The 18067-nt window shown below is 44.8% G+C and overlaps 1 protein-coding gene across 1 annotated transcript in view; it reads left to right on the top strand.

Annotated features, from left to right (window-relative positions):
* The first annotated feature begins 1189 nt into the window (after nucleotides 1–1189).
* The window catches only part of LOC120559834 (polymeric immunoglobulin receptor-like), a 23145-nt gene continuing 6267 nt past the window's right edge, over nucleotides 1190–18067 (top strand). The window contains exons 1-4 of the mRNA XM_039801868.1: nucleotides 1190–1224; nucleotides 1914–2255; nucleotides 3978–4313; nucleotides 5059–5394. Coding sequence (XP_039657802.1) covers nucleotides 2108–2255; nucleotides 3978–4313; nucleotides 5059–5394 — 820 coding nt within the window. The 5' untranslated portion in view covers nucleotides 1190–1224; nucleotides 1914–2107. The remainder of the gene's footprint in view (nucleotides 1225–1913; nucleotides 2256–3977; nucleotides 4314–5058; nucleotides 5395–18067) is intronic.

Here is an 18067-nt window from a genome sequence, read left to right as displayed (position 1 = left end):
TTGGTCCAAAATGAGATTAATAATATTTTTCGGTTTGATATTCCACTAAATCCATACCGTTTGGTACTGGGACTGGATGCTACTTTTGATCGTAGGTACAGGTACATTCTTAGAGTTGCTTTGTATGCTGCACGCCTCACAATACTACATACATGGTTAGACGAAGATGCTCCTAATATTACAATGTGGTATGAAACATGTACGTCCATCTTGCCATGGGAGAGACTATCACATGTACTAAGAAATATGCTTGATGTTTTTGTAAGGGAATGGTCCCCATTAGAATTATACCTAAAAGAAGAATGGTCTAGAGTTATATGTATAGGGGTAGGAATTTTAATTTGAAAAGTGACTGAATAAGCACATGAAATATTTAATTTTGCACTGCAACTGCTAGTTTTATTTTAATTTACTCTTTTATTTTTTTTAATTATATCTCTTTCTTCATGTGACTGTCTGTTTGTGTCTTGTATCACTTGTGGTTCCTTGTATTTTCTCACATTAAAATAAAATAATAATAAAGAAAAACAGCACACCAACAACATGCTATTTCCCCTCCATTGTTTCAAAATGCTGCTCCCTTCATCTCAACGCTGATTTGTAGATTTCTATTCATCTGCAGGATGTCAGATCTTCCTCTTCTACATCCAGTAGGTATTACAACTTTGTAAAGCTCCAACAAACTCAAACACTAATAGTCAGAGGGAATCAACAGACCACATGCAGTCTGTTCCCCTAAAAATACAACAAAAAGCATCAGAATGGATAGTTGATTTCTGGTGCAGAGCAAAACATGTTTTTAGAGAAATTATGAAGTTTTTATTAGCTGTATGTGCCCTTCATTTCCTTCCTGATGTTCAGTTTATTTAGAGGAAGTAACACGTATGTAATGAACTATAAGTTAAAGAAAGTCTGTCCTAAAACAAGAGTCGCATGCTTATCTGTACATTGGTAGAGTTTTGCCAAAATATAATTATCACCAGAGAGAAGAGAGTCTGCCGAAAGTATTAATGTGTTTTTATGTTGGTAATAGTGTCAGTGTGAACCCAGAGTGATGGAGGGGGAGGAAAGGAGAGCTGTGGGTCTTGTGTCTGGAGGAGGGACTCCATCATTTAAAGAAGTAACTAGTTCCTGGTTCACCAGTGAAGAAGGAAGAGAGGCAGCAGTAAACCACCAGTCTCAACATGACCGTCTGTCCCACTTTGATCTGCTTCTTCTTCCTCTGTGAGTACATTCACTTTGGATTTCTCTCCCTCTGTCCTGCTGTTGGTTTCTCTCTTTTCTTTATTGATCAGTGGTCAAACACTTTCTCATCACAGCTTTCTATAGTTATAGATATACTTCATTACAAGTATTCCTGTTACTTCCTCTAAATAAACTGCACATCAGGAAGGAAATGAAGGAACAGACTCAGTTGAAGTTAAACTCTGCTGTATGCTTTATGTATTAATATCTGAATGTAGATGAGTTCAGTCAGGTCTTTGTTCTGATAAACAGGAACAGATCATGTTGAAAGTCTCTCTGAGCTGTTAGTTTGTGGCTGAAGTCTGGATTATTTTTATGTAAATAGTTCCCTGGTTTACTGTTTGATCTGATTCAAGATTCAAAATCATTTATTAATCCCAGAATGGGAACAATCACACTGTTACAGCAGAGAGGGATGGGGGACAAGACATCCTAAAGATAAACAACAATAAATAAACAGTAATGTTGAATAAAAAGTAAAATAGTTTTGCTGCATTGATATATTTAGTGTCTTAGAGAGTAAAGACTGTCCACTCTGGTAGTAAATACCATTCTCATATCTAAAGCTGAATAGCAGGTGATTGATTATTGTGCTGCCAACAGTTGACATGTTTATGGGAACTGTGTTAAAGAGATAATGAACTAATGATTGTTCATCTCTTCAACAGCTCTGCAGGATGGAAACTCTGGGCTCGCCAAAGCCCAAATCTTTATCTATACAGGAACTGAAGGAGAAGATATCAGAGTTAAATGCTCTTCTTCTCAATCTGGAAACACAAAGTTCTTCTGTAAGAATGAATGTAAACAAGGAGATCTTCTCATTGAAACAAGTGATGTCACAGCTCAGAGCGGCAGATATGGGATGGAATATGAAACAAGTAAACTAAAAACTAATGTTTCCGTCAGCATCTCCCAGCTGACCAGGTCTGACTCAGGACTCTACAGGTGTGGTCTGGGAAGACCTTTATCTGCAGCTTCATACACTGACTTTAGAATCCGTGTAGTAGATGGTGAGTCTGAAAATATAGTTTTTTGTGTGAAGTAAAGTTTGTGTGTTCACTGACAGCTGCTGACAGATTTAGTTCTTCATATTCTTCATCACTGAACTCTGATGAATGCTCCTTTAAACCAGCAGGTCTTCTCTAATGGGATTGTGACACACACCTACTGTTGATTCAGGGGACATCTGACTGATTCAGAGTTTTATATCTGCGGCATTCTCTTTGTATAATATTGTACAAAAATGCATGTACAAATATTTAAAGCAACACTAGAGAACATTTCCCTCTTCAGTCCCCTACAGGTTGGAAGAGGAATTGTCCCATTATGTCTCATTATGTCCCATTATGTCTCATTATGTCTCATTATGTCTCCTTGGAACTCCAGATCCTCTACCTGATCTGGTAAACTAGCAGAGTGCGGTTATAACCGGTAGAGAGCTGCAAAGTGAATGCAGAAGTGCCGTTCACCCTGTTACGAGTTGATGAACCACTGAAACCATTTTGGAAATATTATTTTAAATTACAAAAAGTTCTCACGTGTTGCTTTACATGATATACTAAATGATGGTGTCCGCCGACGACACGACAGTTGAGTTCAGCTGACAAAAAGTATGCGTCACACGGCGACGACAGTTGAGTTTAGACACACTTTTTTTTTTTTTTGGGCATTTCCACCTTTAATCATTGCGACAGCTAAGATATACTTTCATTGACCTCTACATGTTGGCGCACGCTCCACCAACTGACCCACCCGGGCGCCCAGCAGAAGGACTAGTAAAGATTAGAAAAGATGGTTTGGGTTGGTGTCCAGCAGGTTGTTTTTAACCCAAAACCCAGCCCCACCGGAGCCTTCAGGTGCTTTAACATGTTCTGTTCTGTTATAACCAAACCATGTATAACCTTCCAGGTCGATTACTTTGTCATCAAATAAATGCGTCTCATTCAGTGAAATGATATCCTGATTTAAAGTACACAGAACTGTTCTTAATGTACAGTTACCTGCAGTCCATCCATTAACGTTCCAGTGTACTAAAGAAGTGGAGTCTTGAACATGGTGGGGCCGAGAAACAGTTCATCTTCCAGTATCTGGCGTGCGTCTCTGTTGCTCCTCATCACGTTTCACAATGCGTCCATATCCTGTTACACAAAAAGTCTTTCCCCGACGGGATCTCCTTTATAATAGTATGAAAGTTCAAATCCAAAAGCCTCTCTGCGTGTGATTTTGGCATATCTTGTTGTATCGATCATCATCCCTTAGCTTGTGTTTCCTGCTCAAGAGATCAACTTTGTCTCTGACTGAAGCCAGCTGGATCCTGACCGGGCCGGTCTGGGACCTCCAGGCTTCAGCCTCTCCACCAAGCTGGGTACAGAGTTGCACCGCAGCCCCTCCAACATTAGCCTGGACACTGTCTGCTCCACCTGTTCTCCTTCCTCCAAGGGGAGGCCAAAAACCATTATTCTGGTTTCTGGGTTGAAATCTGTTGCAGCTGTTTTCTTCATATTTTGCTCAATCTGTAAATATAAGTAAAGAGAATACAAAGTAAAATAGTTGTGCCACTTTGATATATTTAGTGTCTGAGAGAGTAAAGACTGTCCACTCTGGTAGACAACCATATTCAGATACCAAAAGGTTTACATGTGTTTCATTATGGTGCTGCAAACAGTTGACATGTTTATGGCTCATTGTGTTTAAAGAGATAATGAACTAATGATTTTTCATGTCTTCAACAGCTCTGCAGGATGGAAACTCTGGGCTCGCCAAAGCCCAAATCCTTATCTATACAGGAACTGAAGGAGAAGATATCAGAGTAACATGTCCCTTTCCTTCATCTGGAAGCACAAAGGTCTTCTGTAAGAATGATTGTAAAGAAAAAGACCTTCTCATTGAAACAAGTAATGTCACAGCTCAGAGCGGCAGATACAGGATTAAATATGAAGAACTTCATCCAGGAGCAGATGTTTCTGTCAGCATCTCCCAGCTGACCAAGTCTGACTCTGGATGGTACAGCTGTGGATTGAATGGATCAACAATGTCATACGGCCACTTTAGAATCACTGTTGTTGATGGTGAGTTTCTACTAAACATCATGAAAATATTCAGGTTTTGTTTTTGTCCTTTTTAAGTGTGAAAGTGATTTTCATCAAATGTAATCAGATTATGAGTAGATGGTGAGATGATGAAGCAGTCAGACTGGTTGAACTGGGCCACTTCCTGTCTAGAGGTCCTTGCACACTGAGTCCTAAATCTATGACAGAAATGTTGGCACGATAGAAATTAATACGACCTCATGTTGTGTCAATCACATTTACACACTGCCTCTGAAACTGTCGTCTGTCATAATTTTTTTTTAATCAGGTTCAATTAACTGTGTTTTATCACATCCATAGCAAAACATTTTGAGAAGTCTTGAGACTTCACAGAGCTCCTGCCAGACTGAGGATCAGTTGTTTCCCTTCTCTTGGTGTTCTTCTGTTTAATCTGCCTCCAGGATCTCTATCAAAGCATCACAGGGAGCCACTGACATCCTGAAGTAAACTCTGAATGTATGGAGATCATCCCTCAGCTCCTTGATAAGGAGGTGGAACAGCTCAGGATTGGATGGAGCCAACATATATAAATATGTCATTTTCTTTAGGACAACTAAATCATCCAAACTGCTTAATTAATACCCATCTGACTCAGTGTGCAAGGTCTCTGTGAGTGATGAGTTTTTAGGGATGACAGATACAATGAAACACAGACAAGGACCTTAACTGTGGATCATCATCTGGATTACAGACAGTAAATAATGATTGTTCATCTTTTCAACAGCACTGCTAACAGGAAATCCTCCTGAAGTAAAAATCTTCCATAAGACATCTGGAGATAATGTTGTTGTTGCCTGCAACTTTTCTGTCTATGGAGACAACAGGTTGTACTTCTGTAAGGAACGATGTGAAGACAAAGACATTCTGGTTGAAACATCCGATCTCAGCGCTCAGAGAGACAGATACAGCATTGAATATGTAGGAAGATCTCCGTCTGAAGTATTTGTGTATGTGACCATCTCCCAGCTGACCAGGTCTGACTCAGGACTCTACAGGTGTGGTCTGGAAAGACCTTTCTCTCCGGATCATTACCACGAGTTCAGGATCAATGTTACAGATGGTGAGTTTCATGTTGAGAATGAATATTATTATTTGTGTCTCTGAAGGTCTGAAGAAAGTTTCTCTTACAGCTGCTCCAGTTTTAAAGTGTGAACCCAACAAACCAAGAGTTCAGCAGACACACACATGATGATCACCTCTCTCTCATCAGACAACACAACACACACACAACACACACACAACACACACACAACACACACACATGATGATCACCTCTCTCATCAGACAACACAACACACACACAACACACACACAACACACACACAACACACACACATGATGATCACCTCTCTCTCATCAGCCAACACAACACACACACAACACACACACAACACACACACAACACACACACATGATGATCACCTCTCTCATCAGACAACACAACACACACACACACACACACACACACACAACACACACACATGATGATCACCTCTCCATCAGACAACACAACACACACACAACACACACACAACAAACACACAACACATAAATGATCACCTCTCTCATCAGACAACACAACACACACACAACACACAACAACACACACACAACACACACACATGATGATCATCTCTCATCAGACAACACACAACACACACAACACACACAAACACACACACACAACACACACACATGATGATCACCTCTCTCTCATCAGCCAACACAACACACACACAACACACACACAACACACACAACACACACACATGATGATCACCTCTCTCTCATCAGACAACACACACACACAACACACACACAACACACACACAACACACACAAAACACACAAAACACACACATGATGATCACCTCTCTCTCATCAGACAACACAACACACACAACACACACACAACACACACACAACACACACAACACACACACAACACACACACAACACACAACACACAACACACAACACACACAAACACACACAAAAACACACACACATGATGATCACCTCTCTCATGCCAACACAACACACACACAACACACACACAACACAAAACACACAACACACACAAAACAACACACACATGATTCACCTCTCTCATCAGCAACACCACACACACAACACACACACAACACACACACACACCACACACAAAACACACAAAACACACACATGATGATCACCTCTCTCTCATCAGACAACACAACACACACACAACACACACACAACACACACACAACACACACACAACACACACAACACACACACAACACACACAAAACACACAAAACACTACATGGCTTCCACCCTCCTCATCACACAACATTCCACACTAACTACATTACACACTGAATCCACCACCCAGATACATGTACACACTAAGACACCACCGCAGGTATGTACACACTATACCATCACCCAGAGGTTACCGGTACACAGACACCACTGGGGACGTATCACTAACACCACCACCAGTACATGTACACTGGCACCTCCCAGGGGTACTATTACACACGTTCACCACCCCACATAACACAACACCACCAAGCATAACACTGAGACACCATCACCCAGAGGTACATGTACACACTGACACCACCACCCAGAGGTACATGTACACACGGAGACCACCACCCAGAGGTACGTACACCTGACACCCATACTACACATGTACACACTGAGACACCACCACCCAGGTAAGCACACACTTACCACCCCCAGGGCGTAACACACTGAGACACCACCCGGAGGCACAGCACCATCGGGTACATGTACAACACACCACCACAGGTACGTACACGCTCACCATAAAGGGTACTGTACACGAACCATCAGGAGGTGCACGTACCGGACCACCATCAGAGGTGTAAAACACGCACCACCACAGAGGGTACTGTACCTGTTACCACCAGAGTACATGTTACCACTGGACATTATCCGAGGTACATGTACAACTGGTTACCACCAGGGTACATGTACACGACACATCAGAGTTACATGTAACACTGAGTTACCACCACAGAGTTACATGTACACTGAGGACACCACCACAGGTACAGTAACGCACACTGAGGTACGAACCACTGGCACCACCACCCAGGTTGTACACCTAGCGAGGCGGGGCCGCATACGGGGGTACGTTGGGCCCCCAGGAGCGCCCGGGTGGGCGGGCCACCGGGGCGCTGGCCCAGGGGGGACGGGGAGGGCGGGGCGTCGTGATGGGGAAGATTGTGGCAGGGGGGTGGAGGCGGGGGAGGGGGGGTGCGCGGGTGCGTGTTGGGGACGAGAGTGTTGGGACCAGTAAGTAGCGGGGGTTTTGTGTACTGGATTACCACCGGGAGGTTAGTAGTATGGTTAGTAATGCGTGACCTGCATCCCCAGGTTAGTATTGCGATGGATTGCATGCCCAGGTTGAGTGAGTACATCCGCCGGATTGAGTAGTAGATTCAGGACCCATCGGGAGATTTTTCAAGTGCACGCTGGGATCGGGAGTTAGTATTATTTTACGCTGGGGACACCGCCGCCCAGGTTGCGTATTGCTGGGACACCATCCGCGGGTTGTGTACTTCGGTTCTGCCATCGCAGATTTTGTGTACGCGGAAGGTGTACGCACTGGGGACACCACCGCGGAGATTGCGTATGCGTGGAGATTACGTATTGCCGCTGGGGACGCACCACTTAGGGATTTTTGCGTACTGGGGACACCACCACCAGGGTACGTATTAATGCGCTGGGAGTTACGTATTACGCTGGGGATACCACCACCAGAGTTACAGTAATGCGCACTGGGGAGATTGCATGTACGCGCTGATCCTGCATCGCAGGTACGTATTTTATGGAACACCACCACTTGGTTACGTAATATGCGCGCGCAGGACGCATCACCCAGGTTACATGTACTGGACACCACCCAGGTGCAGTAATGCGCGCTGGGGACCACCATCACCCAGATTGCGCTGGTGCACCATCGCCCAGGTTGCGTGTACGCTGGATAAATCGCAGATTGCGGATAATTACGCACTGGGGATACCACCACCCAGATTACGTAGTACGCTGGGACGCCACCGCCAGGTTACGTAGTACGCACTGAGGACACCATCGCGAAATTGCGAAATTAATGCGCTGTGATACCACCACCAGGTTACGTATTTTTCGGGACACCACCGCCCAGGTTACGTAATGCGCACTGGGACACCACCACCAGGTTACGTATTACTGGGGACACCACCGCAGATTGCAGAGTTACGCACCGGGACACCACCACCTGGAAGTTTATTAGTACTGAAGGATGATACCGCCACCCAGGTTGCAGTACGCTGGGATACCACCATCGCGGAGATTTACGTATTACGCACGGGATGCACCATCGCAGGAGGGTACATGTACGCACTGGTTTACCACCGCAGGAGATTTTTGTGTACGCACTGGACATTTATCGCGAGTGCATGTACGCACAATTACCACCACAGGGTGCAATGTACGCACAGGACACCATCGCGAGTTGCATGTACGCACTGGAAGTTACCACCACCCGGAAGTTACAGAGTACGCACTGAGGACACCACCGCAGGTGCAGTAACGCACGCTGGGGGTACGTAACGCACTGGGACACCACCACCCAGGTGCATGTCACACTGAGGGAGGAGGTACATGTACACGCAGGACACCACCACCCAGGGTGCATGTACACTGGGGCACGCCACCACCCGGAGGTGCATTAATGCGCTGGGGACACCGCCGCCCAGGGGGTGCATGTCCCGCACTGAAGGGAGATTACGTAATACTGAACTGCCACCACCCGGAGATTTGCATGTACGCACTGGATCGCGCACTGGGACACCATCACCCAGGGGTACAGAGTACACGACCGCTTCTTCTCTCCCTCCCTCTCTCCCTCCCTGTCCCCCTCTCCCTCTCTCCTCCCTCCCTCTCTCTTCTCTCTCTCTCTGTCTCTCCCTCTCTCCTCCCTCCCTCTCCCTCCCTCTCCCTCTCTCTCTCTCCCCACTGTCTCCTCTCCCCCCTCCCTCCCTCTCCCCCTCCCTCTCTCCCCACTGTCTCTCTCTCTCTCCTCTCTGTCTCTCCCCTCCCTCCCTCCCCCCCTCCCCCTCTCTCTCTCCCCACCCTCCCTCTCTCTCCCCTCTCCACTGTCCCCCCTCTCTCTGTCCTCTCTCTCTCTCCCTCCCCTCCTCCCTCCCTCTCTCGTCCTCCCCCCTCTCCCTCCCCCTCTCTCCCTCTGTCCTCCCCTCCCCCCTCTCTCCCCTCCCCCTCCCCACCGCCCCTCCTCTCTCTCCCTCTCTTGCTCCTCTCTCTCCCTCTCTGTCCTCTCTCTCCCCCTCCTCCCCTCTGTCTCTCTCCATCCCTCCTCCCTCACTCTCCCTCTCCACCCCCTCCCTCCCTCCCTCTCCCCCCTCTCTCCCTCCCTCCCCATCCATCCAATCCAGTATTTATAGCATGACCATAATACTATGCATAACGCACATAACACAAAACATTACAATAACATCCCACACACAAACAAAACAAAGTAAACATCCACCACTCAACAACCACAACACACCAAGAACAACAGAAACTACGTATACAGGGTGTGTGTCTGCCTTGGTGTCTGTATGAATACTGTCACCACCTCTCAAAAAAGACATATCTTAACTCAGTTCAAACGGGTATTAAATCGGGGAAAATGAGCAGGAAGTCCTACCCACACCTGCCACACCATCGTCGGTTGTAGGGTGCGGATTGGAATAATAAACACCCAGAAGGGTGAACCCCAAATCACACCAGAATGGATACATCAAAATGACTAAGATTTTAATGTGATTTGACTTTACAAATTTCTCAGCTCCATTATCGGTTAAAACTTCCAGGGAACTTATTTTGAGTCCTAAATAATTGTAATGTACAGCGTCTAATTTATGTGTTCCCAATGTGAAGCTGCATGTGTTCCCTTGAGATCGGTCTTTCTGAAAGGTCATTATCTTTGTCTTTGTGGTGTTTACTGCCAGGGGGCCGGGTCTAGCAGAATGCGTCAGCAGGTCCAGTTCTGCTGTAAGCCCTGTTCTGTAGGGGACAACAGGACCAGGTCATCTGCATAGAGCAGGAACTTGATTCAGAGTGGAGGAGACCAGGTGCTGCTGATGTCTCTAGGATGGTGGCCAGCTGGTTTATATAGATGTTGAATAGAGTGGACCTCAGACAGCAGCCCTGTCTCACCTCGCTTCTGATAGAAGGATGTTGTTCTTTTGTTGCCAATTTTAATACTGCACTTATTTAGTGTACATAGATTTAATGATAAACATTTTTTACCCCTACACCACATTCAATAACTTTGTAGAATAGTCCACTGTGCCAAATTGAGTGGAATGCCTTTTGAAATCTATGAAACATGCATAGATTTTGTTGTTGTTTTGGTGAACGTGTTTGTCTATCAGGTTTGGTTGGGGTAAATATGATCTGAAGTTCTGTGTTTTGGTACAACCAATTTGACTTTTACTCAAGACATTGTGTTTGGTAAGGAAGTTTATGAGTCTGGAGTTGATGATGCTACAAAAGAGCTTCCCAGATTACTGTTCACACAGATGCCCGTTTGTCGCTAATTATTTGGGTCAGAAGTTTGTACGATTGGTGTGATGAGGGGATGACGCCATCCAGATGTCAGGAAGTAACCTACACTCAGGATCAAATTAAAGAGTTTCAGAACGGCCAATTGGAATTGTGGGCTGGTGTATTTCAGCATCTCGTTCATGATGCCATCGAGCCCGCTGGCTTTTTGGGTTTTAGTGCCCGGAGTTTGTCTCTGAGTTCCTGTTCATTAATGGGGGAGTCCAGAGGATTCTGGTTTTCTTTAACAGCCAATTCTAGTTCATTCAGTTTGGTTATTATTTGGTTTTGATTTGGGTCTGGGTTCCTTGGTAATGGCTCATAGAGCGTTTCAAAATGGCCAACCCATATGTCTCCATTCTGTATCGCCAATTCTACAGGTTTGGATTTTTTAAGATTCTTCCATTTTTCCCAGAATTGGTTTGTGTTTATGGACTCCTCGATTAATGCCAGTTGTTTGTGTGTGTGTTGAGCTTTTTTGATTCTGAGTGTACGTTTGTAGTGTTTAAGTGTGGCACAGTAGAGAAGGCGTAAGTCTACATTTCCTGGATCTCTGTGTTTTTGGTTAGATAATCTCCTAACATTTTGTCTAATTTCTTTACATTCTTTGTCAAACCAATTATCATCTTTGGGATTCTTAGGTTTATTTTTGGATAATTTCAATTGTGATTTTTTTGCAGTTTGCATGATGATGTGATTGACATGTCTAACTGCATTATTTATGCCTTCTTGACTGTGTACATATGTGGTGTCCAGAAAGGTATCTAATAGTGTTTGAATTTCGGGTGAGCTGATTGCTTTCTGGAACTCTTCTGCGCTGTTTTCGGCCCATCTGTATGATTTCCTGATGTTAAACAGCTTACTGGGCTGTGGGGGGGTGGTGTTGTTGGTCACTGACCTTCTGAGGAACACAGTAATTTGGCTGTGGTCAGACAGGGGGGTCAGTGGTTTAACTGAGAATGCACTGAGAGAGAAAGGGTCTAAATCTGTTACCATGTAGTCAATGGTGCTGTTGCCAAGAGGTGAGCAGAAAGTATTTCTACCTAAAGAGTCTCCTCGTAACCTACCGTTGACGATGTACGCACCCAGCGCTCGGCCAGAGCTGCAGTAACTCTCGGCCGTTCTTATTCGTCTGGGCGTCACAGTTGGAACGAGGAAGGTTGGTTCTGTTTTGTGGATAGTTGTGTCCGAATATATGACTGTTACCTAGCTCTGTGCTGTAGTCAGGGAGAGAGCCAGTACGTGCGTTCAGGTCTCCACAGATTAGCACACTTCCCTGGGCCTGGAAGCTGCAGATCTGCTCATGGAGAAGGGGGAAGATGTCTTCATCGTAGTATGGGGAGTCACTAGGGGGAATGTGTACAGCACACAGGAATATGTCTGTCGGAGGGTTAGTGATGCCTTGTTTTATTTTGTGTATAAATGTGGTAGTTGCGCCCAGTGTTCATATACGCACAAATGTAAAAGCTTTAATCATCCACACACTGGCAAATTAACATCTATTCGCGGTGCGATTACATGTAGCACCACACATGTTATTTATCTAATTCGCTGTCCATGTGGTTTAGCTTATGTGGGTAAAACAACGAGAGCGATACGGACCAGAATCAGTGAACACAGAAGCACCATTAGAACAGGGGATGAGCGCAGCCCTGTAGCAGCTCATTTTAAACAGGCAGGGCATAATGTCAGCGCCCTCAGATATATAGGGGTGGAGCGAGTCAACAAACCTCCTAGAGGGGGAGACCAGGACAAAAGGCTCCTCCAACGGGAAACCTTTTGGATTCATTATCTAAACACAATGTCTCCTCATGGCCTTAATGAAGAATTTGATATAAAACCATTCTTATAAAAAATGTTGTAAGATATTGTTTGTTTCTTAATGAAGAATTTGATACAAAACTATTTCTAAAAAATGTTGTTAGATATTGTTTGTTTCTTAATGAAGAATTTGATACAAAACTATTTCTAAAAAACATTGTAAGATATTGTCTGTTTGTGTAAGTACTAATGCAGTAGATTTTATGAATATGTGGGGTAGTGTTCATTAATTTCTTAACTGTTTGTGGTAACTTTATATGGAATTGTTTTCCTCTTGAATGTTTATCTCTATATATTTTTTCTTTTTCCATTTTTTTTTTTTTCTTTTTCCCTTTTTCTCTAGTTCTGTGCATGGTAACATCATGTGTCTCTTTGGATATATTGTATTTTAAAAAGCAACCCCCTCTCTTTTGGGATGTATATGGGGAAAAAGTCTATGAAAATGTCATGGGTGGGGCCTTTTGGGTAGCTCACACCTAATCAGACTAATTGAAGCCAGATGGTGTGTCAGCTGAATGTGAGCCCTACATATATCCCTTCATCAAATGTGTTCACCATTTGCCTGAAGAAGACCCAGCTGGGTCGAAACGTTGCATTTTTATATTAAATATGGGAGTTTAAAGCAGTGTTGCGGACATTATATTATTTTCGTTTTATGTATTTTCATTTGTCCTGCACCTGCCAGAAGGTGGGATGTGCACACAGTTACTTTTATAAACATTTATTTCATACCCATACTGTCAAGATGAAGACAAAATATCTCTATTTATTAAAACAAAGGCACTTCGTGGTGTCAAAACAGTACTAAGGCTTCTGTAATAAAACTGGAACACAGGTACATGCTCCACAAGCGAAAAAACAAAAACAAGAATAAAGTCCAAAATCCAAGACAGAACAGACCAGGCACAGGTAACGCAGGATATCGGCACAAAGCTACCCCAATGGTACAGAATATGGCTACTACAAGCTCAAACACTGAGCCACAAAACACAAGGGTATAAAACACGTCACTGAATTATATTAAATCAAATCAAAGTGAAGCCAATCAGTCCTGACATAAACACTGAAATAGAGAAATGCAGCCTTAAGTTTTTGTAGCACAGCAATAGCAAATTAAAGGCATAAAGATATTAGGCCTGCGTGTTAAACTGGGCCTAATAATTTTATAACAATACGGTAGGATAATTAAAAATCGGTGTGACCTCATTCTGGTTTTCCAATACGTAGGCTAAGTAGGCTTTACACAAGTGTAACAAAAACACAATTATCTCCAATAATTCGTATAAACTTCCAGTTGAACTGTTACTGAACAGTTGATAAATCATGCTAATTTACTGCACGGCGGCAGCATAATAATAAACCAGCATTATTACCTTGTGTTGCAGTCATAACACTAAAATAAATCCTCATCTCCAAAACGTCTAGCAGGAAAAGTGTGACCCAGGGCTGGCAGCACTGAGTTGATGTTGATGTTCCCTCTGCGGCTAGCCTGGTGCTGCTAGCTTGGCTCTGCGGCTAGCCTGGTGCTGCTAGCTTGGCTCTGCGGCTAGCCTGGTGCTGCTAGCTTGGTTTACAAGATTAGCTCCCTCGTCGTCTGTTGCTAGCAGGGTCGCTACTTCATTCAGTTACAGTTGCTGAGTTTTCTGCCTCCGGTCCTTTACGCTTTTAGCTTGTGGTTAATCTATAAAGAAATCCAAAACGCGCTTTTGTGCCATGGCTAGCTAGCTAGCTAACTTCTGTACTGTTGACCAGCCGGGAAAGTTTCCACAACTATCTTCACCACTCAGGAATGAGCGTCAGAGGTGCACGGCGCGCCTCGCTCGCTTCAGTTGTAGCTCAAAAGCAAGTTATAGTGAAGTCATTTTTAACTAGAAACTCAAGATCACCATCAATTGTGTAAACTTGCTGTTAACTGACTGTTAGCTCAGCTGACGCCAGTCGGCACCGCTGCGTAGTAGCGTACTGTTACCATAGTTACACATCTGTCTGAGGCATGTGATTGGTGAGAAGCCAGGTTCAACCTGGCTTCTCTGGTTTTTTTATTTATGATAAATTGACCATTCAATGTCGAGCTAGGTCAAACCTAGCTTCAATCTGATTGGCTGAAAATATTAATTTTTTTCTCTAAGGGAGGCCAGGAAAAGCTGGCCTCCTTTGAGCGTTCGTAGCGTTTTACTGGTCACTAGACAGAGCACAGACAGGACTGCACCACACACACAGTGCAGAGGGGCGCTGTTTCGCTCTACCAGCTATAGAAGAAAATGATAATGGAATGTTTTGATTAGGGAAATTTATAATTCCTACGATTAAAAATATAAAACATAATTTAAAATATTCAAATATATTTTAAATTATAACATTTATCGTAATTTTTTTCTTAAATTTTATTTAAAAATAAAATTTATTTTATATTTTAAATTATGTTTTATATTTTCATGGGGAGGCCAGGCTTCCTTTGGCCTCCTAGAGAAACCACCACTGGGTTGAGGGGGGTTGTTGATGGTGATGGAGGGCTGTGGTTCAGGTTGAGGGGGCTGTTGATGGTGATGGAGGGCTGTGGTTCAGGTTTAGGGGGGCTGTTGATGGTGATGCAGGGCTGTGGTTCAGGTTTAGGGGGGCTGTTGATGGTGATGGAGGGCTGTGGTTCAGGTTGAGGGGGGCTGTTGATGGTGATGGAGGGCTGTGGTTGGTGATGGCAGGCTCTCAGACTGTGGAGCTGCTCCTTGAGGCTGAGGATGGTTTGCTCTCTCCGGTTCAGCTCCTGTCTTACAGCAGTGAGATCTGTTCTCAGAGCTTCTCTGTCCTGCTGCAGCTCCTGGACCTCTCCTCTTAGCTCCTGTATGGAGGCCTTCATCTCGTTCCTCACCTGGCTGATATGGTCTCTTAGCTGCTGTGTGGATTCAGTGATCTGTTTAGAAAGCAGCAGCTCCTTCAGCTCCACCAACTCTACTTCTTGCAGAGACAGACTCTCTCTCATCTGGGCCACTGTGCTCTCCAGTTGACTGCTGAGCCCTGGACGGTCTCCTGGAGGCTGTTCCTCTTCCAGCTCTTCCCCTGGTGGCTGCTCTGTGGGAATGATGTTGCTTTCCTCCTCACTGCTGATCTTCTCCTGTCTCTGTTTCTCTGTCTCTGCCAGAGCTCTGATGGTGTTGAAGTTCTCTTGGACAGAGCTGAAACTGGCCTCATTGCCCTGGAACATGATGGTCCCATTATGGTAGACATTGACAGTGAGAGGTGGGCTGTCCTTGTCTTCATCTTCGATGACTATCTGTCTCCCACTGCATATGCCTCTCTTCTTATGGTGGTCGTAGTGGGCACAGATAGCTTTATGCCATGCTACTGTCTGTGTACAGTAGTAGATTACTGATTCCTCCTGAGGGACATATGTCTGCAGTCAGAGCCTCTGGGTTTTCTCTGAGCTGTTTGTGTTTGTAGGCTTTCTTAGCCTGTGTACTTTTGATTTCTATTGGGTAGCCAATCACAAGGAGGCTGGGCTGTCTCCCGGGAGATCCCAACATTGTTGCAGTTCCTAACTGACGCTCTGCTGCTGCTCTGCTGCTACTTAGCACGCTATGTCAACTTAGCACAGTTAGCACAGGCTAGTCTTGGGTTCTTGAGGTACAGATTTCAAATTAAACTACTGTGGATATGAGGGAAGCTTACCTCGCTACTCTACTACAGCTTCTCTTGAGTCTGAAGGAGACAGTGCTAGCCTTTGGTGGTTTTCCCTTGTTGTTTGGAGCCTTTTGGTCCTTAGCTTACCGTAGCATAGCCTTCTTGCTCCTCTTCTCTGTCCTTAGCTGTTGTTAGCAGAGTTAGCTGTTGTGTTAGCTCGTCCTTGTCTTCACTTCTCTTGCCTTATTAAATCGTTTCCTTGGTGATTTTCTTCCCAAAAATCTTCTTCTTCGAGTTTTCTTCTTGTTATGGTTTGATTTATTGAGAATTTAGTAGGTTTATCTCAGTTTTAAAACTATTTATTTGTCATTTCTGTTGGAGCTTCAATAAAACATGTCTATTGTCTCTCTCTCTCTCTGTCTCCAGCTCCAGAGAGAGACATACTAGTCTCTCTCTACTAGTCTCTCTCTACTAGTCTCTCTCTACTAGTCTGTCTCTACTAGTCTCTCTCTACCAGTCTCTCTCTACTAGTCTCTCTCTACTAGTCTGTCTCTCTGCCCCGCCTGTGTGTCTGTCTGTGTGTCCGGTTGGCAGAGACAGCAGGGTCAAAGTTCAGGGCTCAGAGTTCGGGGGGGGTCTGCGTGTCCAAGTCGATCCCCGCCGGGACGCGGCTCTCCACGGGCGGTTAAAGAGGAGTCACTGACCCCCGTAGGGGGGAACCCTCCCCGCTTGGTGGAGGGCGAGATGATCCCAGAGAGAATAAGAACTGGCAAAGATTGGCTCCCCTAGTCCAAAGTCGGACTCAGGTAGTTTTTATTATTTTGTGACAAAAGCAGAAATTAAAAGCAAGTGGTCCTCTACAAAATAAAAATACAAATAAAGATAAAGCCTCCGCTCTAACAGAGGTATTTAAAGCTGCTTCTCTTTACCTCCTGGCCTTATCTCTCCCACACTCATATGAATGCAGGCAATCTCCTCTCTGGTGTCAAAGAGGCAAATAAATCTTTCCCAAAACGCAGCGAAGAGAGCGTCTGGGCAAACTAAGAGAGAAGAGCACTTTTTGGCCTCTGTATAACAGAGGTATTCAAAGCCGCTTCTCAGAGATAGTCTTTTTTCTTTTTCTTTTCCTCCCTTACACTCAGCGAGCGCAAGGGAACCCCTCTCCAGCTGAGAGAGGCATGATGAATCTTCCCCAAAACACAGAAAGTGCAAGGGTAGACGGAGAAGGCTTCATGGCATCCCGATGCCACGTAAAGCACTCGGTAAAAGAGCCCAAAGGGAGCCCAAAGGGACCCAAAAGGGACCCAAAAGGGACCCAAAAGGGAGCCCAAAAGGGACCCAACAGGGACCCAAAAGGGACCCAAAAGAAGGGCTGCTACTCGCCAAAAACACTCATATTTATACACGAAAAACATTTTACTCCTCCCAAAATTAGGAGGCGTACTATATGTACTTCCCTATCCTTGTAAGGTAATGTAGGAAACACTTCACAAATAACGTTACAGTAATGAACTTCATGAACTCTACAGCTCGTGTGCTGTGTATGGCCACACATGTGCCTTCAAGACGCACACACACACGCACGCACGCACGCACGCGCACGCACGCACGCACGCGCACGCACGCACGCACGCACGCGCACACACGCACGCACGCACGCACGCACACACACACACAGCTGCATGCAC

This window comes from Perca fluviatilis, chromosome 5, assembly GCF_010015445.1.
Source record: "Perca fluviatilis chromosome 5, GENO_Pfluv_1.0, whole genome shotgun sequence".
Classification (NCBI taxonomy): domain Eukaryota; kingdom Metazoa; phylum Chordata; class Actinopteri; order Perciformes; family Percidae; genus Perca; species Perca fluviatilis.
This window is presented reverse-complemented; position numbering and strand designations above follow the sequence as displayed.